General features: G+C 39.0%; 3 protein-coding genes across 3 annotated transcripts in view; all 3 read left to right on the top strand.

The window, feature by feature from the left end:
* Window positions 1-12,189, top strand: part of LOC138042477 (putative beta-lactamase-like 1) — a 13,110-nt gene extending 921 nt beyond the window's left edge. The window contains exons 2-11 of the mRNA XM_068888386.1: window positions 1,280-1,432; window positions 2,155-2,304; window positions 2,874-2,995; window positions 3,083-3,241; window positions 3,652-3,780; window positions 6,039-6,153; window positions 6,417-6,495; window positions 8,053-8,190; window positions 8,792-8,892; window positions 9,372-12,189. Coding sequence (XP_068744487.1) covers window positions 1,280-1,432; window positions 2,155-2,304; window positions 2,874-2,995; window positions 3,083-3,241; window positions 3,652-3,780; window positions 6,039-6,153; window positions 6,417-6,495; window positions 8,053-8,190; window positions 8,792-8,892; window positions 9,372-9,716 — 1,491 coding nt within the window. The 3' untranslated portion in view covers window positions 9,717-12,189. The remainder of the gene's footprint in view (window positions 1-1,279; window positions 1,433-2,154; window positions 2,305-2,873; window positions 2,996-3,082; window positions 3,242-3,651; window positions 3,781-6,038; window positions 6,154-6,416; window positions 6,496-8,052; window positions 8,191-8,791; window positions 8,893-9,371) is intronic.
* A 4,529-nt stretch (window positions 12,190-16,718) lies between these two features.
* On the top strand, window positions 16,719-18,955 carry LOC138053318 (uncharacterized). Its single transcript, XM_068899972.1, has one exon. It carries the CDS (start codon window positions 16,731-16,733, stop codon window positions 18,789-18,791), a length of 2,061 nt encoding a protein of 686 aa, XP_068756073.1. The 5' UTR covers window positions 16,719-16,730; the 3' UTR covers window positions 18,792-18,955.
* A 2,267-nt stretch (window positions 18,956-21,222) lies between these two features.
* Window positions 21,223-25,000, top strand: part of LOC138042469 (putative beta-lactamase-like 1) — an 11,777-nt gene continuing 7,999 nt past the window's right edge. The window contains exons 1-3 of the mRNA XM_068888377.1: window positions 21,223-21,423; window positions 23,798-24,180; window positions 24,773-24,904. Coding sequence (XP_068744478.1) covers window positions 21,366-21,423; window positions 23,798-24,180; window positions 24,773-24,904 — 573 coding nt within the window. The 5' untranslated portion in view covers window positions 21,223-21,365. The remainder of the gene's footprint in view (window positions 21,424-23,797; window positions 24,181-24,772; window positions 24,905-25,000) is intronic.

Raw genomic sequence — 25,000 nt, 5'->3', positions numbered from 1 at the left:
TTTGGAGGGTATGATCGATGCCGGGTTAATTTTCTCAAATCTAAACAAAATTATGTGAGATGCAAAGTACTGAGGTGTGTTTTGGTGAGGGCAAAGTCAACAATCTATGGAAATCAATAGTGGAGAGTTTTTCATCGTTATTGGATCACAAAATCAACAAAAGCATTTGCATTATTTACACTATAAGGTTGTGATTATTTCTTTTCAAAAGCACATTTACGCATAAAAACGGAAGCGACAATTTTAAATAACAGTTAATGAACTGAATTTACAAGGTCATTCTTTCCAAATCAATCGCAATCAATCAGTACTCGATGTTTTGCTTTCTGACAGAAAAATGTTCTGTACATTATGGTTTCACTTGATCTTATAATCTCATGGATAATTTCGTCATTTTGGAAAATCGATTATGAATGTTCTTTATGTTTACTCCTATCGTTATCACTATTGTTTTCAGGTAGGATCCAATGTATTCTTTTAGCGGTTCATCCACAAACAACACTTAAGAATGAAAGCCCATTATTAAACGGCCCGGAAGATAGAGAGGCATGTGACAAACGCCATCGAAATTTGTTCTCCAGCTTCCTTTGTGAGATTATATGAGGATCCAATAAAGATAAAGTAACTCCAGAGTTTCTACAAGCAGATGTAAAGTTGTTATGCTCGTATTTATAATCTCACCTTAAATCCGGCACACAACGATCTGACTCTAAAGGACCGTGTGATGTATTTTTGTCCAATTTAATCATCGGGGTAACGACAGAGACATTTTTTACTGCAGGGCTTTTAGTTGCATAAAAATGAGGAACGTATAAAGGGCAACAATAAACTACAGCTCAATAGAGCCGAATAGTGCTAAAGGATGGATTCAGTGAAACTGTTAACAAGACGTGAGAATCAAGAACGCTTGGTACTTTTGAGAGTGGTCTCATCTATCATCCCCTATCATTGACCAAAGAACGAACAAACAAACCAGCAAATTAAAAACAGAAAAGCGGTTTTTTTTATGAGATGCCAAATTGAATTTTTTCCTCTCTTTTTTCTCACTGAAAACATTACATTAGAGCAAACAATGGCCACATACTCAGTTGTCTTCACTAGTCATGAGGATGAAAAAATATCATCCCACCTACGTTTAAACTGGTTTTCTAAGATGAATCATTTAAAAATATTATAACTGATGTTCATAATAAGTTATTTCCAGTTTGAAGACTAATTTGCTGCTTTCAATAGATTTTGTGCATAAAGCCAACAGCAATATATATTCCATTTGATTTAGTATGAAGTGTCCACCCAAAGACCTACAACTGCATCGCCAGCTGAGTGTCCAGTTCGTGCAAAAGCCATGCAGCTGGCCACCCTGCCAAAGAGAATCAAAGATGAGTTGTCAGAAATTGAGGAGACATTAGAAAACAAAATTCACGGTGACACGGTAGGGAAAAATAAATAGGCTACAAACTGGAATGCTGTGCCTGATTAGATGTTTGTAAACCCTAACGAAAATACAGCTTCATATCAACAAAACTTTTCATGGACAGTTAACATTGACTTCATCAACCTAAAAAGCCCCAAAGGCTGACTACCGGTGTGAATTTTTAGTATAGCATGTGATAGGATTGATCGTTCTGGCAAGATTCTTACACTACCTGATCGGTTGCGAGAAGCTCTCTGAACACGGATGTTTTAGTGTAAGATATTTTAAGATCCTCTTTATAAGCGCCTTATAAGGCCTGTTAATTTAGTTTAAATTGTCCTGTATATGTATGAGGCGGATTCGTCATGCCAACGCTGTCGAATTCATCTTTCTGTTTGGAGAATAGAGAACGTTTTGACAAAAGTAGCTGCTCATAACCAGGTGTTTTTAATTTTCCGGATCACACGAGTGAACAATTTAAATTTCTAGTTAGTTTTGTAAGGCTTATGATGGTTGTAAAGGTCTTGTTTCGCGGGAGAATGAATCAAAAAATGACTGGATGCCGCATGACTATGTTGCTAAGGCGACTGACTTTAAATCGTTCCTGACCACCTGGTCTGATTCTCTCCAGTTGGGATTCTTACAAATTTAGGGTCGCTCTGTGAAAACTCCTGCACTTCAATGAACAGAAAGCAACGATTTTTTTATTAACTAGTTGGCTGTTTGTTTTCTATTGACAGCTTTTCATTTTAGCAAACATTGTGTACATGGATAAGGTTGTTTGGCAACGTAGATTTGGGAAGAAAAAAGGCGGCCGGTCAAATTACAGATCACCAGAACTTTCCGACACAACCGTGTTCCCCGTTGCCAGTGTCACCAAGGTTTTAACGGTAAGGTTACTGCCATTCTTGTGCTCAATATTATAAATAAGAGAACTTCTAAACTCCGACATTTAAGTTAGCTTGATTCAAGTTTAGTTTCAAAATATTTCACAAGCCCATGTTGAGTACTCTTCAGTTGTACGAGTTTTATAGGGTGGCTATTAGAAGCCGGCAGAGGTGAAGAATTACGACACAAGTGGTCACTGTCGTACATTTCAAAAAAACGAGCCATGCTCCTAGGTTTTGCTCTGGGTTCCCAAACTCGTCTCGCAAATTCAAGTGAGTTGGCCACCAAAAAACTTTAAGCCGTACGACATTTGCCGCTCTCGTTTTCAATGTAATGTCAAATTTGAGTCTAACAGGCCATAACAAGAATTCAACAAACCAATGAAACAGCCGGAATTGCATTATTCGAGTTTCATAATTTTGCCAGTTTCAATAAAAGAAATTTTACGGTCAATAACCAATTTTTGAGCAGATAAAGCAAACGTGCCGAGTAATAACAAAGGCAATGCATTTTTTGATCCTGTAATTGTTTTAACGTTAGTTAAGTTTATATTGGTGTTTCTTTCCTGTAGGCGTTGATGCTGTACAAACTTTACCACGACAAAAAGGTTCAATCACTAGACGATCCGTTCAAAAACTACATGCCAGGATTTTCAATTAGGGATCCTTTTGATTCCCACGACATCACATTAAGGTTAGTGTAGCAACCTTAAGATCACCTTGTTCAACAAAATATTTTTTTCATGAGTTGATTTCATTGGTTTATTATCTCTGTCTCAAGGGAGATGGTGTCTCATATGTCTGGTTTGCCAAGAGAAGCTCCCTGTTTTTCTCGAATACTGGAAGAGCAAGGTGTTTGTCAAGTGAACAACAGCATCATGATAGAGAGAATAAAAAATCTGTCTCTCATTGTGCAACCAGGAAATAAAGTCAGTTACAGGTACGACAAGTGCTTAAGGCAAGCGTAACAATGAGTATTAGCAAACTTTGTAAAAATCCTGGTGGTGGGTGAGTTTTATTAAGAAACACTGGCCCAGTATGTCCCTTCTCAAATACCTCAATTTTTTGTTGCCTTAACATGTTTTCAAGGAGTAATAAGAATCAGAGAACGTAAGCTTTTGTTTTGTTCTTTTCGATCATTTGTATCATAATAACCGATATGCTATCTATCAGAAACCGGTTATATGTGAGTAGTGTGAATAAACAGATACTCAGACTGTCATTGAGAAAATCATCTATGACACATTTCTCTTCAGATGTCCACAAATGCACGTAATTAGATGCACAAGGATTTCAAAACGAATCAACAGCGCAAATACCAATCAATTCTTACTATTATTCCTTCATCAGTAATTTAGGCTTTGGGCTTCTTGGCCAAGGATTAGCTGCCTCCCAAAACTCTTCGTACGACATTTGGATGAAGGAAAACATTTTCGATCCTTTGGAAATGAACAACTCAGGATTCAAGTTAACCCCCGAGTGAGTGATTATACTTCATTGAACTAGTGAGAATATACGTCTTCACTGACGCATCAGTGAAACCTATGATAAACTGATATGATTTCTTACCGTTTCAAACCCCTGCCCCTCCCTGTTATAAACAATTAATAATTAAATGTAACATATTTCCCTTTTAGTAAAAAGCTTGAGAGTGGAGAATCGGACAATTGATTCACACAACAGGGCATCATCGACTATAGGAGTTCACACTAAACTAAACTGATACTTGTCACAGAATTTCTAAAGTAAGAAACAGAACAAGGTATCTACTGAGTTAAGACTTAATAGTTCATTAAAGTGCCCCTAACCCCAAAATATTTTTTGCACTAAAATGAATCTTTGCATCTGTTTGAAACGCATTGCGGCATTTTTTTTCCTTTTTCTAACAAATCCTGCCTTTTTATAGGCTTCAAAGCTTGCGAAAAACCAAGCATCTTTTGTTCACGACCGAGTCAGAAGGGGAGTGGGTCTATTCCTGGTTTGACGTCATAAACTGATTTACATTGCGTTAACTCTGTAAATATTCTTGCTTTTTGGCCATTTCAACTTAATGAAAAACATAAAACAAACAGCGGCTACAAACATAATGATGAAGCGCATTTTACTTTTGACTTGACGTTTCAAATGCTACGACATACATCTTCAGAAGTGACAACCTCAAGAGAACAAAGCCTCATCTCATACCTCTGAAGTATCAAACGAGACGGAATCATTAGCACTGACACATTTCAACAGATAATGCCGTGCGGTTCGACCCCTGATATACTTTACGGTCTTCCAAAGGTTCACAAATCCGGTTGCTCTTTTCGCGCAATCGTCTCCTCCATGAACACATATAATTTTATTCTCGTGTCGTTTCTTGTTCAAATACTCCATTCGATCTCCAAAAATCAGTTTACAATCAAGGACTCTTTCAGCTTTGTAGACTGGGCAAAGTCTTACAAACAATAAAGAGATTTTTTAGACATCCTCGTCAAACGCAATCAAGACCATACATTCTCCACTTCCATCTTCAGAAAGAGAACCTTCACAGGCCTCTATACCAAATGGGATTCGTTCACACCCCGAAAATATAAAATTAATTTGATTTGCACAGTGACCTTTCATTGTTTACGCATTTCTTCTTCATCATCTTTACTTCAATCTGGTTTGTCGGGAATTAGGAAACTTTTGCTCCAAAATGGTTACCCAGTAGGAATTATTTCCTATAATATGAATGATGTCTTAAACAGGCATCAAGCTAAATTTTCTAATCCTTTCGATACAGTCCCCAAGAAAGACATCATTCTTGTTTTGCCTTATTTAGGGTTTCAAAGTGAATTTGCCACACACCGCCTAAAATAGTGTATCAAATAGTTTTATGGGTTTGTAAACCTCCAAGTAATATTCCAGGGCACCTGTCGAATCAAGTCTTTTTTCCCTTATAAAGATCGTTTGTGCAAATCACAAAAATCCAAAGTTGTTGGGACCCGCAATGAGTTTTACATTGGTAAAACGAAACGTCGCTTACGTGACCGTAAAAAAGATCATTTCAAAGTCCTCAAAGGAATTAGTCAAACTTCCGCCATTGCAGATCACTCAGTAAAAACAAGTCACAACATAAAATAAGGAACCATTTTCAAGTTCTAGGAAATAGTAGCTCTGATTTGCCTTAAACCGGCGTTAAACGAAAACGTCGGCAGTGAGAACTGCGGCTTTATGAATCGGTCAGTTTTCACTGCTATCTATTTATCTTACTATTTCTATCCACTTATCTTACTATTTTTATCTTATTCTCTCTAGTTACCAGTCTTCTTAATTTTATATATATCATATTTGAATTTGTTCAACCGTCACTTCTGAAGATGTATGTCGTAGCATACGAAACGTCAAGTCAAAAGTAAAATGCGCTTTATCATTATGTTTGTAGCCGCTGTTCGTTTTATGTTTTTGATTAACTCTGTAAACAGAGCAGTAAAACGAAGTAGACAAAGTAGTTTGTGACGTCAAATCAGGAATAGACCCACTCCCCTTCTGACTCGGTCGTGAACAAAAGATGCTTGGTTTTTCGCAAGTTTTGAAGCCTATAAAAAGGCAGGATTTGTTAGAAAAAGGAAAAAATGGCCGCAATGCGTTTCAAACAGGTGCAAAGATTCATTTTAGTGCAAAAAATATTTTGGGGTTAGGGGCACCTTAAGGGCCAACTATTTGATTTTAGATCAGTGAAACGTTCGGTCCACTGTTCTATTTATTTTCAGAGTGAGACAAAAGATTCCAGTTGGGTATCTTGAACACAAACCTCATGAACCTGCTGAGTGGGGATGGGGAAACCCCGCAGGTGGAATGTTCACATCAATTGAGGATATAGCAAAGGTTAGTAACCCCTTGCTTTTTCCAGGCCAGTATTGCACATCCGGTTGCTCATGTTGATCAGGACACTTTCTTTACTGATAAATCGTTTCTTACTTACCCTAGTATCTCCAGAGATTCCACATCCAGGCATTACAAGCCGCCTACCTGGCACCAGAAACAGTCATTAGTTTTTCATCTTTAACAGCCTAGATAATTTATATATAATACATTGAGACAATTCAATATCCATCTTATAATTAACATGTTTTCTTCATCTTTGCCAGCTGGAGATAAAACTTTTTAATTCGACGGATGAAAACGACTTCCTATCCCCTGTCATCACTGAAGAATTTTTTTCACCAGGTAAGAACGCTCATTTGTCGTCTCATATAGCATTTGCATTTTTATTAGTTTTCGAAGGATATGATCACTGAGGCTGGATGTTAACATCCAGCTTAACGCTAGCTGTCAAAGTAACCTTAAGAGACCCTAACTAAAAATCACGGCATGCACCAAGTGGTTGAATTGCTTCAGTGAAGATACCCGATTGAGGCAAAGGACATCTTGACTCATGCTATCCCTGCACATTCGTCGATATTTCACTATTCAGATATTTTAAATACTGAATGTTGTTTATGATGCATGCAGAATGGTGGGGATGGTAGACAACAATAACAAGCACAAAAGAATTTTCAGGGTAGTAGTTACCTTCATGGGGTTTCAACTCTTGTAGAGTTAAATCTTTCGGAAAAGGATTGCGGTTGGTGACTGATATTTGGACAATCTGATCGAAATTCGAATGGTTTGACGCCTCAATTTTCATATGAATATGATTATTGCGAACATTTGAGGCGGTTCTCTTGTTGCCCTGCCCTTGAAAAAAAGAATCGTTACCAAGGGACAGTGATTTGCAGGCGGGCAAGCGCCAAAATTCCATTTGATCCTCTCATCAGAGTTGCAAAAAGACTCAGAGAAAACTCTTCCAAGGAACGAACGACATCCAATACATAGTTGTTTACATTACGGTTTTTGCTGATTTTCATTCCATTTTAAAGACCGAAGGGATGATTGTGATTTTTGAGCCAAAAGATGGTATCTCTGTAGATAGATAGATAGATAGATAGATAGATAGATAGACAGACAGATAGATAGATAGATAGATAGATAGATAGACAGACAGACAGATAGATAGATAGATAGATAGATAGATAGATAGATAGATAGATAGATAGATAGATAGATAGATAGATAGATATACCTTTATTTAAACACGATAATGTTTAAAGCTATAAGCTTATGGGGTCGTGTGTTTACAAATAAGATAAGATTCCCTTAAATTACATACTATTATACGCCTAAACTAAAAATCCCTATGGTGTAAGAGAGCTAAAACTAAATGGCAATTACGATTGTATATGTAAGATACATGTCAATTAAAAGTATACATAATCATGCTCACTAAAATCTGTAGTAGAAATTGACGTAGCATAAAAATTAAAATTTAAGAAACTTGCATTATCTTTCAACTTGGTTGACAAAGTTTTACAACTCGCGTTTACAATTGAATGATCGTTGGCCAAGGTGTTATTCCATAGAGCCGCACCTCTATATCTAATCGAAAAATGGACAAATCTTGAGTTGAAGCGAGGTACACAGACTGAGTCAGGTGTCCTACTCTGCTACCGTGTTTAATATCTAATTTTGGTTATAGCCGTAACTTCTGTGATTATTATATTCTTTTAGTAATATAACTTAATAATACGGAGAATGGAATTATAAGAAGGCCTGCATTGTGCTAAACACGACAACGCTGTCAAGGCTCCCTTGTTGTTCACACCCTGTCCTTCATAAGCTTCATCACAACGGACAGACAACCTTTTGTTACGTATTCATTGGTTTTCTTGGTTGGTTTTTTCTCAGCTTATATCTTGGACGGTAAACAGTTTATCGGCTCTCCATGGGAGATGCAATTTATGGATGGCTATGTTGCAAGAATGAAAAATGGCTACGTGTATGGTTACTCTTCCAACATATTTCTCTTTCCCGATCTCAAACTCGGTAAGGAAATCTGGCCCCAGTTGTTCGAAGAGAAGATTAGCGCTATCCATTGGATAAATCACTATCCACTAAATAAGTCAATTGGTTTTACTAGTGTTTATCCGTTGGATAGCGCTCTTCACATTTTGAACAACCGAGGCCTGGTTGATTCCTCAAATCCTTTCAGAAATCGTGTGAGTCTGAAAACGGATTTTTTCCTTGACTGATTTTTTTTGCATTCTTTTTTTTTCTCTCATTTCGGAACTTAGAAGCCCCCCAAATCGGCCTGATTAGGGATTTCCCCGATGTAAAAAGATGACAATATTTTCCGTTTTGTTGTGTTTGTTTTGCGTCATCTTTGAGTTTCCCACGCTTTTACAAGGAAGATTGTCTTAATTCCCAGCCAATCAGACAATATGGCCCCTTCATCACATTATATGCAAAAGTGAAAAAATAAGATATTGTATCCAACCTGAGACTTGGGCTACCTTTATTGACCTTGGCAAACTTTTAAATGTCTTAGTACTCTTCTCAGCATCACTTATCACAGATTATTCTCTTCGGTGATACATCGCGTTTTCGATTATCATTTGAAAGGACATTAACAGAATCGTTTTTTCAGCATTCAACGTCTTCAATGCAGGGGTTATGAAGGGATGCGAAACCATGGCCTACAAACTTCTCAAAGCATTTCACCATGAGCTAACTGCTTTGGATTATGAGGTAATCAGTCTTGGATTCATTAATCTCTTACCTCATTCAGTTGAATTAAACTGATCACATTAATTAAACGAGCCTAAATTAGCTCATTTTGTAAAATGGTAAAGTTGTTTCAATATCTTGAAGTCTTCAGGTTCTGTGAACAAGTCATGATTAGATCATTGAACTGCAATGATCCTTTTCAGGGATAGATTGTTCGTTCTAAGTCAAACTTTTCTTCAAACGGTGTCATTAATCCAAATTACAACATTTGGCAAACCTTTTGATCGTTTCGAGTGGTTTAATTAAAGCCTCTGTCAAGTTCTGGCTTTTGTTTCTCATCAATCGAAGAAAACTTCTAACTTTTCTGTCTGAAACCAGGTTTGTTTGTGCTTTGTTAGTTAGCTGTGAAATGTTGGTACACTGACCCCGCTTTGCTTGGTTTTACTTCCAAGGAAAGGATAAGTTATCATACTTCATCTATTTTTTTCTTCAATTTGCAGCAAGAAAGAACCTTTCCCGCCAAAGAGGCAGCTCCATTTTTGGGAGAATTTCAGACGGACGATGTACCAACCATAAAGAGAGTCGTCATACTTCACCGTAACGGAAAGTTTCTATTTTACGTGAACGAATTCCAGTTTCACCTCAACCATGTCCGTGGAATGACCTTTGAACTGATTGATCGGAGAAAGGTCAACTGCCTTCCAATAGTGATAATGGGAGTCAATCACGAAAAAGTACACTTTCACCCGCCGATAACTGATTACATTTCTCCAGGATTTACAGTGTTTGGATTTAACCTGCAAGGGAAGGCATATTTTTACAGAAAAGCAAACATACGTAGCTAACTTTGCTTTGCATGGTACTGACATTATTTCAGGTTATACTTTCATGTAAACTGATACATATTGGTTGTTGTGAATCTTTAGATACCTTAGACTATTTCATATAATTATTACAAATTCAAACCAGGAGCCCATGAGTATGAGCCTCCCCATAATGCACTTCATCCTTGAGTCAACCTTTGCGAGTACCTTTCTATTTATAGAACTAACCCCTCAATAGGAGACTCACATTTACATCAGTTTACATCTATTCGCACAATTTGTCTACATTGTTTGTGAACTACGCGCAAAGGTTGACTCGTAGGGTTTGTATGGTAGATGCAAGCTCCTAGTTGTGGGCTCCTGTACAAACTTAGGTGGCTAAAGTTGCCACTCCATCATGACAGGGTGGCTTCCACCCTTTAGTTAGTGCGAGGATATTTCATTTATTATATGGACAGATTATTTTACTGGAAACTAAAACACTGGTAGAATCAATACGACCACTACATCCGGGAACCGAGTAGCGTATTCTTCGTACTTAACATGAGTGCTCATATTGAGCAACGACGTCACGATTCTCGCCTTTTTCTCCCGCCTTTTTTGTTTGTATTAATGTTGTCGGTCAAATCCGTTTTTACCTAGGTTAAATTGGTGATCCTTATTTTACTTTGAATGTTACTTTGAATGTTTTACGTTGAATGTTAAAGCAGATATCAACTCCCAACATCTATACCTTCCCTCAAGCACTGTCTATTATTATACATCAGACTCTCTATGAAAAATCTGATTGGTCGAGAGCATTCAATCAATTCACAATAGCTTGTGAACTTGACATGGTAAATGCAATATCTGCTGCAGATATTGCATTTATCATGTCAAGTTCAACGTCTGCCTGGTTACTAAGCCCTTTGGAGCGTTCTCCTCAGAAACAAAATGGCTGAACGCTTCGCTTCTGTTTCTGAGGATGAATTATGTGAAAAATGTATAATAAAACAATTGTTGAATTCGGTTTTCGCATGATATCATGAATTATCAAAACCTCGTGTCTGTGTTATCTGCCTCAGCCTTCGGCTTCGGCAGATAACACAGACAGATCTCGGTTTTGATAATTCATGATATCATGCTCAACCTCATCCAATAATTGTTTAATATCATCTTTCATTATTCAAGACATTGTGAATATGGTCATAGCGCGCGTAATATTTGCCGTGCGTACTCAACAGATATCCTGCGATATACGTAATTTTGTGTGTCGCGGAGAAAAATGGTACTTTTTCCAGCTTTGTCATCAATGTGTTGAATAATAAAACCATTATCCTGCTCAATCTTTCGGAATATCGCCTGATTTTAGCCAACTCGGCAATACTCCGAACTATTCGCAGAATAAGCGTTAAAGCGGTTTCTGCATTCATACACTTGTCAACATTACTAGAGATCCAAGATCTAGAACTGTACAATGCAAAAGTACCAGTACTCGAACTCAGAGGCTCCAGATCTGTAATCCTGTGTCTTCACCATTACACTACAACGACGAACACGCTCAACCCAACACAGTTTCTTTTCCTTTTATTACTTTTGCATAATATAAGTCAATTGATATCCATGTCTAATGACCAAAATTAATTCTAACCTCACCCTAATTTTTCTCTTTGGATAATTTAGGCTCCAAAAATGTTTCTTCAATTTATCTGAGTGCGTATTCAACCTAGGTAAAATGAGGATCACCAATTTAACCTTGGTCAAAATTGATTCAACCTGAGAACAGATTTTACAGGCAACATTAATACCCAGTATTTGTATTAAGATCTGCTTTGCCATCTCTAACGTGTATATTTATTGTCCATATAATAAAAAGAAAATTACACGTTAGCTCGAAGAAGTAAATTTTGTGTTCTAGGGGCTGTTCTCGCCACTCAAACATAAATTCATATCTTCTTGCCACCGTGTAATATTCTCTCTCTATATATTGCCGTTTAAAACCGGCACATTCATATTCTTTGAGCTGCCTAAGGGGCACAAAAGTTCCCTTTTCCCTACATGTTTCTTTGAATGAGAAACATCATCTGTGATATTGCTCACACGAGTCTTGTATTGCTATCCACTACTTTACGTCTTTTGTATTTGCATGCAATTTTTTATGTTGTTCTTAAGAAGCTTGTTAGTGTAACACGAAAAAACCCCATTGTGCAATGAAGCGTCGATCTCCTCAGGTCAAGAGGAGAACATTTCCAGTCAGTTCTACGCTCAATGGAATTAATCAAACGACCGCGATCAAAACAGCAATACATGTAGTGGTTCAAAATATGGAACGGTTTTTTATTCGAGTGTTTAGAAACCTTCGTAATTACCTTCAGTTCTTCTCGCATTTTTACGCTGTGATTGGCTTAAGAGTCTAGCGCTACCATTTTTAACCCAAAAGAAGCCAGTCGAAAGATCCAGGATTTTTGAATGTTAATAGATATTGTGGTTTACTATGTAGTTGCTGTGGTGAGAACTTGCGCATTATTTCTTTGACTCCTGCCCCTAGAAATTACGCAAGGGATAATTGCTGCCACAGTGAATGATCCTGAAGTGAACGAACGAGACAGCTCTCTAACCGGGGAAAGAACACATTTTCTTCGAAATTCAAGGGATTGTGGTCACAGTAAGAACAAAGGCGCAAGGAATTGTAGTTATGCGCGAATGGAGGAATTACGATGCGCGACACGATCTTGTTACATACAAGAGTAGAGCCTGCTCTGTTTTTCGACTTTTCGCTTCTCGTATCCTCAAACGCAACAAAAAAAAAATCCGAAGTCGTTCAATTATCTTCAATAGAAAAGAGCAAGAACTTGAAATGTTATAGGAACGACTCCTTTAACCACTTCTCAAATTCTCAGGTCTGTAGGGCTACATCGTTTTTTAGTTATTCGTCGAAGCGTTTCACGCAACTTTATAGAGTTTTGTATGGAGGCGTCATGTGGTCCACCAATATGGCGGTAATCAACCATAACATCTGTTGTCATCTTGCGATAAAAGCGCTTACTTTTCGCTCATGAGATAAAATACATGTGAGGTTTAAACTGCTGAGATTCAGAGAGATTGACATTTTTTTTTCAACTAAATAGCTTTGTGTAATGATGCTGCTTGGTGTCACGCAAAGTAACAAATCGGAAATTCAAAATATGTTGTATTTTCGAAACGAAAGACGTCACGTAACTGGAAACTTGAAAAAAACATTTATTTCTAGGTCATCTTCAACCTTCTTTAGATAAAAATTCAAAAGCCCGAGCGATTCCTCCATTACGTCATAGGTCGCGCGAAAGTTTTCTCTTGCCCCAACTTTCCCGCCGCTAGTTTGTGGAAAATCGTTTTGGAGCTTTTCTTTTGAGCAGAACGCTTGCTGCGCAGGCTAGTTTTCTTTCTTCTCTCGAGTGTGGTGCTGAAGGAGGTCCAGTTGGGGGTTCAGTTTTGTACCATCCCTGCTCAAGATCTATTAAAATCTCCCTTCAATTGCACGCAAGAACTGTCGTTAAATTTCAAGCATAAGTGAACATCTCCCTTCCCATCGGCAGTATTTCTACCAGTTAGGTAAACTAGTGTTACCATTGCCAATATGACAACCTTTTTCAATGAGCATCAAAGTGAACAGGTCTCAGTCTAGTCCGATAAGCCTAGCCTATGAACAATTGAACGGAAAACAATGAATATATTGCACTTTGTACTTATGCCTCCGTAATCTTCCAAAGATAAAAGGCGTTAGATCTGCGTTAAACAAAAAAGCTCTTTCTATCTTCAACATCGTTTGTATTTCCCGTATAAAAGTCACTGAGTTGAGTGTCGTCGCTAAGTCGAATGTCAGCGTTTGTTTCCAACATAACCCTTCATCGGCTTTTCTATGGTCACATAACACTACTCGAGATCAAAGCAATTTTATCCGGTCCTATTAAGATAACACTCGAACATACAAACAGACCTCCAAGGGGCATCCCGTGGACTACCGAAATGGTATGGGTGTGCAAATGTGCCGTCTGTCCGGGCGTCAATAAAACCCACAGCGTTCCGGAACATCCCGGAACATGAAAAATTATGATCATTATTTGGAAAAAAATACAGACTGCGATTAGCCTGCAGTGCAGGCATATTTTCGTGTACCGGTAAGTCGAGCGAACGTTGGCCGCCATATTTGACATCCGTTTTTCGATTTTTTCTCATGAATGGCCAAGTTACTTGCGACTGAAGCAATTTAAACACAATCGAACTCTGAGGTCCAGTGCAGCTATGCAGCTTGAAATCCCACTAGTATCACACATTTATCAAGACCAAGCTGCTAAGAGCTTTAATATTTTACGTGGATGTGTAAGGAACCGTATTGATTTTAATCAGTTTTCTAAGATGACTTGTAAGCTTTTAATGAAAAAGGTCAAAGATAACCTTTCAGCTTATCGTTTTTATGATACATTGTTAAATAGATATACTTATTTTACCTCTTTTTATATTTCTAACTTTATTTGTATTTTAGAAGATATATTTTACCAGACGAAGAGCCACCTTGTGGAAATGCTGAATAAAGCCATTATTATTATTATCATTATTATTTATTATTATTATTATTATTATTATTATTATTATTATTATTATTATTATTATTACTATTATTATTATGGCCGTGTACACTAAGTATGCCTAGGCATGATTACGTTAAGTCGGGCAGGCTAACTGTGACCGACAAAACAAAACCTATAAATATATATTTACACATCTAAAACTATCTATCTTATTCGATTATATTCATTAAAAGTCAACGGGAAAAAAATTGTGTGAAATTCTTAGAGTCTTAAAAAAACGAAAAATGTTTATATTTAAGTAATTAGCTAATAAGACCTTTTATAAAAATATTATAAAACTTAGATAATATTATATGTTGTTATAAGGATTTATTTGTTGAAATGAACTATTATGAAAGTACTTTAAATGATCTAGTAATGTTCAATGTACTTGATATTACTGCCTTTTGCATGTTAAGTAAGGTCTTGTCAGCTTTTGTCTTGCCAAGAAGTAATATAACATTCTCTCTCGTTTCTGACGAATACCCTCCTAAAACGTCTATAATGATGTTATATTGCTTGATGGTGTAGCCCCTGTGCTGTTGTTTGAGTTTCCATCTGAAGGGTGCATATTTGGTGGTCTTTTCTTGACTCTTCTGCTTCCTGTCTATTATTATTATTATTATTATTATTATTATTATTATTATTATTATTATCTCATGGCGTTTACTCTCTGGCAGATGTTATACCGCATTTAAACTAATAAAGCCAGCCATAGCCAATGGCCAAGGTCCTTTGGGTCATTCCCTCTTGTTTAGTTTTCCAGAAACTTTCTTAGGATCCTTACTGTTCCTAACAAGGCTGTTTTCTGCAAGAGTCCGTTCTTGATAGCAATCCCTAGCTTCGTAAGCCATCCATCTAACCTTCTACTTACTCCTCCAAGTGCACCAACAACTACCGGTACGACCTCTACGTGTCTGATCGCCCATATATTCTTAATTTCTCTCTTTAGCTCCTGGTACTTCTCCAGCTTTTCACCTTCCTTCTCATGCACCCTGTGGTCCCACGGTGACGCAATATCCACAATGATTACCTTATTATTTTCCTTTTCTACAACAACAATGTCTGGTTTTCTGGCTGCGATGATATGGTCGCACTGGATGGACATGTCCCACAAGATCTTAAAACTTTCGTTTTCCACAACCCTTTCTGGTCGGTGCTCATACCATTTCTCACTTCTGAAATAATAATAATAATAATAATAATAATATAATATTATCAACAAGCACAGGCTTTGGCTGCATCTGATAATGCACCGTGCAATATCAATGGCAGGAAGAAAGGTTACATCGAGATAATGAAGGAACTATGGGACGAGAAAGGATATGAAAATCTTGGTCTTAAAGGGCAAAATCTGAGAGATCAAGCTTCACGGCTGGAGAGGAATGAGGACTTAATCCATACTAGTGTAAATGTTTCGAGAGCGACTGGCATGTACGATTCTGTCTTGGACACAACTCAACCCGCGTCTAATATTGTGAATAACTTGATTTCTTGCGGAGCGCTTCAGGATAATCGAAATCAAAACAATGGCGACCAGCAAAGCCAAAATCATAATCAGTCGATTCCGGATTTGCATACATTTGCAGTACAACCCCCAGAGGGCCTGACAGAGGAGCGTGATTACTCAACTTTTGAAAACGTGTCGGACAGTATTCCAGGGAGCTTGCCGGATTACAAAGCCATTAACACGCCATCTTCATTTATTTGGGGCCGACATGGCGATGGAAGAACAATAACAGTCAACACGTCGACCATTGACAATGCCTATAACGAGATTACAAAATGGCGGAAGAACACTTTTCTTGTCCCCTATGGGAAAACAGGAAAAGATTTCATTGATAAATTAACACAGCACATAAACGATTGGAACAATGAGTCAGAAATGCAACACATTGCCCTTAAAGCAGCTATTGTCCTCCTCGCTGTTGGGTTACAAAAACCGAGCCAGAAATCTAAGGCGAAGGAGCACCAAGAGTGCTTAGCTAAACGTCTGGCACTGTGGAAAGAGGGCGAAATAGATGTCCTAGTGCGTGAAGGACGGATCATCCAAAGACGTCTTACCAACTCCCGTAGAGCTGATCCACCCAATAAAGCAAGCGTTTTTGCAAACCTTGTCATGACAGGCAAAATTAATTCAGCCTTGCGATACCTCAGCGACGGAGACGGCGGGGGTATTTTGCCCTTGAGCGATGACGTCATGAGACAACTTAAGGAAAAATACCCTGTGGCACAGGACGCCTCTCTAGGTTCTCTACTCTTTGGACCAATCGAAGAAGTTCCAGATACAGTGTACTACCAGATCAATGGGGAGATGGTTCGTGACGCTGCTTTAAGGACTAAAGGCTCTGGCGGACCTTCGGGTGTAGACGCCAATGGCTTTAGAAGAATACTTGCGTGCAAATCTTTCAAGAAATCTGGGTCCGATCTGTGCACAGCTATAGCTACAATGACCAGACGACTGTGCACGGAATTTGTTGACTTTCTTAGCATCGAGGCAATTTTAGCCAATCGTCTGATTCCACTTGACAAAGGAGAGGGCGCGGTCCGGCCGATTGGAGTTGGTGAAGTAATACGGAGGATAATTGCGAAGTGCGTGATGAGAGTAACAAAACCAGATGTCGTTGACGCAAGTGGCTCGCTGCAGGCATGCGCAGGCCATAAAAGTGGGAGTGAGGCTGCCATTCATGCAATGCGCAATATTTTCGACGCTGATGACACGGACGCTGTTCTTCTTGTTGACGCCTCAAATGCCTTTAATGCCCTGAACAGAGCTGCTGCGTTGCACAATACAAGAGTCCTATGTCCAACCATAGCTACTTATGCGATTAACACCTACAGACAGCCTGCGAGGCTCTTTATTATAGGCGGCCAAGAACTTAAATCAGCGGAAGGCACCACACAGGGGGACCCTCTCGCTATGAGCATGTACGCCATTAGTCTCCAGCCACTGATAACGCGTCTACACGTCTCAGGATCAGCTAAACAGTGTTGGTTTGCTGACGATGCAACGGGAAGTGGTTCCCTGAAAGATGTGCGGAAATGGTGGGACGAGCTATCAGAGAGTGGTCCGGCGTTAGGGTACTTTCCCAATGCAAAAAAGTGCTGGTTGATCATTAAACCTGATAAAGAACACGCTGCTATGCAGGTATTTGGTGACACAGCGATTAACATCACCTCTGAAGGTCACAAGCACCTAGGTGCAGCTCTTGGATCGAGGTCATTTCTGGAAGGGTACGTGGGCGAGAAGGTAGAAGACTGGGTAAACCAGGTCACCAAACTTGCAGAGTTCGCCTTATCACAACCTCAGGCGAGCTATGCAGCGTTCACTTTTGGGCTACGGCACCGATGGACGTATTTCTTAAGGACACTGCCCGATATTACCGACTTGTTAGAGCCTTTGGAGCGTGCGATAAGCGAAGTCCTCATACCAGCTATTACGAACCACGCAACAACTGAAACTGAGCGCGAACTCCTTGCGCTTCCTGTGCGCTTGGGAGGGCTTGGGCTTATAGATCCAGTCAGAGCCTCACCCAAAGAATATGAGGCTTCAGTCAGGGTCACAAGTCCCCTAGTAAGGCAAATTGTGGAGCAAGTGCATCAGACCCCGGATGTGTCAGAAGTAAAAACTCTGCAAATAAGCGCGCGTAAGGAGAAGGATGAGTGTATGGATGAGAGGCTAAAACGGGTGAAGACCTCTCTGCCGACAGGAACCAAGCGAGCTGTAGAGCTAGCCACGGAGAAGGGAGCATCGAACTGGCTGACAGTAATTCCCATCAAAGACTTGAACTTCAATCTAAATAAGAGAGAATTCAGAGACGCGATCAGTTTGAGATACGACTGGGAAATCACCGACACACCGAAAGTTTGCGTATGCGGGGACCGTTTTAACGTAGATCATGCAATGGTATGCCGACGTGGCGGGTTTATAATACAGCGTCATAATGAGCTTCGCGACCTGGAAGCAGAGATGTTGAGCATGGTATGTAATGATGTGGAAATAGAGCCGGTCCTTCAGGAAATCAATGGAGAGACTTTGAACAGAGGTGCCAACAGAGCTCCTGATGCGCGCTTAGATATTAGCGCTCGTGGCTTCTGGGAGAGACAGAGGACTGCATTCTTCGATGTCAGGGTTTGTCACCCTAATGCATGTTCTTACAGAGATCTAAGCCCCAAGGAAATCTACAGGCAACACGAGAATGAAAAAAAACGCCAATATGCAAGCAGGGTGATGGAGGTGGAGCAAGGCACCTTTACGCCACTTGTTTTTACTACCACAGGCGGAATGGCCGAGGAATGTAAGAGATACCACAGCAGATTAGCTGAACTACTCGCCATTAAGAAGGGAGAGGACTACGCCAGCACCGTGTCCTGGCTAAGAGCAAAAGTATCGTTTGCTATCCTCCGCTCAGCTCTCCTCTGCCTTAGAGGTTCCAGAGGAAGAAGAAGGAATGTAGACCTTCAGGAAACAGACATTACAATCGAGAATGTGACCGCCAGAATTTCTTAGTTTTCGTAATTTTAATTTGGTTGTTTTTGTTGTTTTTTTTTTTTCTCTGACTGATATTATCTGCATATATATATATCTTTTTTTAAAAAATAATAGTGGCTTTTCTTTAAGGAGCTTATTTTTATGTCCAATTTTTGTTGAACGCTATCATGACATGAATTTTTCTTACTACAAATAAGAATATCTTCGTAGGTTTATTGTGCTTCATACTAGTCTCTTTTTAATGGAAATGAATTGTAAATAGGTTTAATAGTTTTCTTTTTTTTTACTTCTTACTTGTAAATAGCAATTTGCTTGGAATATGTTAATAAAATTATTATTATTAAAAAATTATTATTGTTATTATTATTATTATTATTATTATTATTATTATTATTATTATTTGACTTTTGAGTTTTTCCTCATATAAGGTTTTCATTTTTTCAAGTAATTATCATACTTTTTACTTATTTTTGCTATCTATTTGTTAATGTATTATTTTCCCCAAATAACTGTTATAAAATAAATTTGCCATGTTACGGAATGGTCAATGTTCTAGATTTATCATTCTAACGCCCCGTCCGTAGGGCTCTTTATTATGCAATTGTGTTGGTAAAGAACTAAACAACATTGCGGTGTTACTTTTAAAAAACTTAAAGGCCCACGCCGAGTTCACCGTACAGGCATTTCGTGCTGTGGAACAAAATCCCGCCAAAGCTGAAATTCACCCAATCAGATCGCTACGATGAGCAATTCGAATTTCGATAACAAAAACAAACGGTCGAAAAGCCTGTCGATTGAAAGTAGGCCTTCCAATAGCGACCTTCAAATTGGAGTACGAGGAGGACTACGCGAGTACGAGTTCTCAGTTCTGAACAGGCACATTTCGAAAAATTTCGTTATTTAAATTAAACGTAATGCGCGTGCCCAGTACGGAAAACTCGTACTCGCAGTCTTTCTTGTACCCCAATCTGAAGGTCGCTATGTTTCCAACTGACATTAGAAGTTACCGCAAAGTAGACAAGAAATTTAACTTAACACAACTCTAGATTCTACCTTCTTTGCAGTTCAGTTTCAAGCCTCTTAAATTTTTTCAAAATATTTTAGTCTACAGCTGCTTTTATTTACGATCAACAAATAGATTACCGACTTTTTCTTGATTTTAACAAGGAACCAAGTAAATTGCGTACTACCAGCATTTTCATAATTTTGTTTGAGCTGTGTGTCAGTAAAATAGTTGACCCGTGAATGGTATTCAAATAAAACTATGGTCAAAGTACACAATACAAAACAAAGGCGAGCTATGAGCAAAGGAGACCGATTTGAATGAGTTCTGACTATTGTCTGATATTTAAAACTATGAGCAAAAAACAGAATCGCAGACCATAGCTTCCAAATTTTAGTCAGAGGTCCCGTGTAGAATAAGACTAGAAACGACATGCACAATTTTAAATCAGTTACCAGTGATACCATTTGTGACAGAAACTTGACCAAAGAATAAGAATCAAGTGTACATATAAATTATTCTTGCCTCCTTACAATTTACGCAAAAGAGATCGTTGCAAGACGGACCGTCGTTAAAAATAAATATTTGTTCAATTTTATCCTAGTCACGTCTTTTGTGACCGTATAATACTAGTTGGCAATAATCAACAAAATTTATTCGAGTTTTGGATTGTTTCCCTGTTTCATTGGTTATAGTAATCGTGTGGATTCAGTGGAATAGTTTACTAGGCTCGATTTCCGCCGCTCACTCGAGTTCGGGTAGTGAGCACTATGACTGGCTCATTTGCCGGAACCTCGGCTGGGAATCGAGCCTAACTGTTGACTTGTATGCTGAAAATATCCCAGCTGGTTTTAAATTAGTAGGTAAAAGGGCCGTGAGACTTAAACTGTTTGACTCCTTTTGTTCTAACTGACACAAATATTTAATCACTGCATTTATACAGTTTTCTTGTTACTCAACAACATTCCTTCACGAAACGAGGGAGTTGCTTTCAAATTCTGCGAGTTGCAATTGGTCAAAATGACGGATATGTCTTATACACCGCTCGGCATTCTGACTTTAAAGCCGGATTAGTCTCTTCAATTCTCTCGTTGGTGATGGGGCAGCCAAACCACGAAAACGCGTGCATCCTTGCGTGCGCGATCCCAATGTTTGAGGGGCCAACTTGCACAGTTCAACTACAAACCTACTTTCTTTTGCTTCTCATGTCTTTCGGAGTTTCGCGCATAGTGAGATTTTTTCAAAATAGATCAGAATAAAATTAAGTTCCAAACTATAGCCTCCTAATATAAACAAAACACAAATCGCGGTGGTAAATACTGTGAAATAACGCCAAGTAGATGTGGTGGCCACAAAAATGTAATAGGGACAACTGGTGCTAAATCAAAACAGAATACGCGCACGTGGGATGCGAGATCAAACAAATGCAATGCGCGTCCATAAATCACCCCGGCCCACCCCTTATTTTAACCCTAGCGCTCTGGAATGATTGAACATAACATAGCGTGTCTAAGTACAATAGCATCGCGCTTGATTAGTCGGCATTTATCGTTATCGAGACTGATATTTTGCTGATCGGAGAAACGAACATGGCTCTGCACGGAATTTATTTTAGCTCTGCCAAATTGGAGATGCAGTATAATGCAGGTAAAGTTGTAATTCTGTTCAAATTTCTTGCGCTGGTGTGCTGTATCTGTTTCCGGTTCATGTGCTCGTAGACTACGTTTGTAGTTCAGCTGTACTGACTGACTGCGAAGTGGTAGATCATGGTGAATGTCGATTCAACTTTCCAAATTGTTACCTTTGACTCAGGCGTTCAGCCATGACAGTTGCTAATTTTCCTTTTTGTTCAGTAAGAAGTTCACTTGGGACTAAATTCGAATACATGCATGACAAAACACAAAGAGACTTAAATAGCATTAATGTCGCCGAACACTGATTCGGTTATTGTTATACAGTAATACGAGTACAAAAAGTTCAACCAGAAATAATCATCAAAGCACTTTTGAGGTAATAATTTAGAGTGCTTGGTTTAAAATTTCAAAGTATTTGTGTCAACGGCCATTCACATTGATGTGGCCATAAAAGTGTTATCAGTTAGAAAATAAAATTCAAGCGAACCAAAGTTGAAGATTATTTTTACTAGTAAAGTATCGCTTTAAGACCAATCAACCGAAAAATCGTGCTCCTTGCTTGTGCACCTTCTGCAAGGACACAAAGAACGCAGTTGTCGAAATCGTGTATGTCGGATGATGTTTTCAGAAGTCTGACTTAGGAATGACAAACTCATCCTGTTATCTTAACACCTACGGTGGAAGAGGTCCTGTCTCACTTACGGAACTAAACACTGGAAAGTTAACTTAGATAGTCAACAGAAAGCTATATAACAGTCCGATATGATTTTGTATTATTTGTACAATCTGCATTAATAATTCGTGAGACTAAAAGCCTATCAAAACATCATCTATCAAAACGTCACATGTATGACCTTTAATTTAACCTCGTTAGAATTCTTAGTTTAGTTTAAGTACAATTCATGGAGTGGCAGGGGAGAGGAACAAAACTTTCGTCCCAATTGACACTTAACCCCTATATCCATAGATCAGACCACAACACCAGGAACTCCATGCCCTACTCTTCTCGAATTGTGTGTGGGTTCTTTAACGTTCCACAGAATTTATACTCAAGGGTTATGAGACGGGACCTCCGGCTTATAGTTCTTAGCCGAGAAGACTTGAAAGTCTAACCATTCGCAGATGTCGTTACAAAGGCAGCACTTTCTCCTCAGTTATTTAAAGACCCTGATGAGGACCTCCTGCATGATGAGGCCCGGCTTGTTTTTCTTGTATGCTGCTAATACATTCCCCTAACATTTTGAACCTTTGTTCGGACTCCCGAGGGACACCGCGGCTTTTTGTGGAATGTTCTTGAAGCCGGTTAGGGTTAGGGCTAAAGCCGCTGTTACACGTTGAAACTTTTAGCTGAAACTCATGTGCAACGGCCCTGCAAAAAAAGTGTCAGCAGGCGTTGCACCGTGTAACATAAAAGGTCGAAAATCGTTCGGAAATGTTGAAACTGGTCTCGAAATGTTGTTTACGTGGCCTTAGCCGGTTTCTGATTGGCTTACGCAGCGTAACGTGACAAGAGCGAGGGAGACCAGTTTCACAAAGTGGTGCTACACGGTGAAACTCTTGTTTTTGTCACCACTGCGATCGTTGCGACCGTTGCAGAAGTAGAAAGCGGTTCTACTTTTCGTGAAACTTGTCTCGCAACGGAAGTTCAAAAAGTTTCTCAAAACCGACCATGTTACACGGTGCAACGCCTGCTGAAAACTGTTTCGCAACGCCGTTGCACACAAGTTTCAGCTAAAAGTTTCAAGCTGTAACAGCGGCTTAAGGTTAGCAGCACGTGTGTTATCGGGTTTAAAAACCCGATAAAACACTGCTGCTCGTTTTTTAAAAATTAAGAACCTACGTGATGTCTATAATGCTTGAATACGAAAACAACAATACTTGGATACTTTTATAACAATAAAAGGAAGCGAGAAACGGGCGCTATCATTATTACTTATATATGGTCCCCAAGTCTAGTCAAGCGAGTTCAAGAAGATATATGCCATATTTGGAAAATGTATAATATTGTAATGTGTAAGTAGTTGGCACATGTCTTACACGGCTGTGGCTTCGTGCAAGGCCCCGATAACGGTGCTCCCATTGTTTAATCTTTAACACCCTTAATTCACTGTCAGAACTCTACAAAGGGATTTGAGTTTGCAGGTGAGTCTTAATATACATTCTTTTGAAGAATCTGTCACCTTTTGTAGAAGGATAAGGCGGGTGGAGGGTGTAACGAAAGCCGTAGCCAACTTTGAGACATCGTCTGCGGCGTAGAAAACACAATTAGTCATATAGTATTTTGGCCGCAAATGCTAAGGGACTTAACCACTAGGAAACGGCGCATATCCCATCAACTTTCCTGTCCAAATTTTAAACATAAGGTGTTAAACCAATTTCTCTTACAGCAACAGGTAAACGAAAAGATACGACTGAAGGGACTAGGAACAGTGCTTTTAGGAACTACGAGCGGCCACCAAGTCCTTCATTTGTAGGCAGCAACTCCTCAATCCAAGATTCCAAGGGTACAGCCGCCCCTTACGCAATTGAAGAGAAAGGAGACAGACGGACTACAATCGTATCAACCACTGCAAGCATCTCGGGATTCCTCCCTTCAGAGAAGAGGAAACCCAAAAATAAATGCGGCAGGGGCGTTATGGTGATCGTGCTTGCATGCTTTATTATTTTATCCGTTGTCATGATGGTGCTGTACTTTACAACACCATTTAACAACGAAAAAAAGGCGTCAAACCCAAACCTACAGAAAGACAGCAATGCTGGGACCACTTGGGTAAAGTAAAGACCGAGACGACTAGTAATTAATATTTCTCTGAATCACTAAAATGTGTTTTAGTATTCCTCCATGCCAAAGCTGTATACCACACCAGTTTTATCGGCCCGATTTCAATTTCTTTAATGAAAAATCTCATAAAGACAAGAACGGGAGTAACAGTTAAAAATATAATTCTTTTAGTGACATCAGCTTTGTCTCAATTGTCGACGGATGGTCGACTTTGAGGGGAAGTTTCCATTTTCCAGCAAATGTTGAGTTCCTGCCAAACTCTAAAAGGTTTTTTGGAAAAAAAAAATCCTTTCTCTGTTACAGTACTGATTCGATGCTAGAAGGGACGTTTTTTTAAGTTACATTCTTAGGTCAAAATTGCGGACTGGGATATAAATGAACTAGCTTGACGACGGGGATGAAAAAGTCTTCATTTCTGGCATGCTTGTAAAAGGAGAGTTTTATACTACAATCAAGAGATAAAGTCGCAAGAAACGTTTCGACCACTAAAAATGGATATGAAATAATGCGCACTTTGTGCTAAGGGAGGGGGGAGTAGACAATGATTTGAGTATTTTTCATGTGTTTTTGTTGGGCACAGCCACCGTCTTTGTCAACGAACTGTCAGAGAATTCCAAATCCAGTCCCTCTCACGGCGCTTCCAAAACGTCTTCAAACTGAAATGAGTTCACTGGAGGCTTTCATCAATCAAAAAGTGAATTTACAGGGGCCCGTAAGTGTTATTCCTCATTGATTTCATTATCGATGCTGTTCCGCTTGCCATCATGACGAAAAAGGTATAATGATAAAGAGAAATATGTCACGGATT

Source organism: Montipora capricornis, chromosome 1 (assembly GCF_036669925.1).
Source record: "Montipora capricornis isolate CH-2021 chromosome 1, ASM3666992v2, whole genome shotgun sequence".
NCBI lineage: Eukaryota > Metazoa > Cnidaria > Anthozoa > Scleractinia > Acroporidae > Montipora > Montipora capricornis.
Note: the sequence above shows the minus strand (reverse complement) of the source record. Positions and strands in the feature narration are given on the sequence as shown.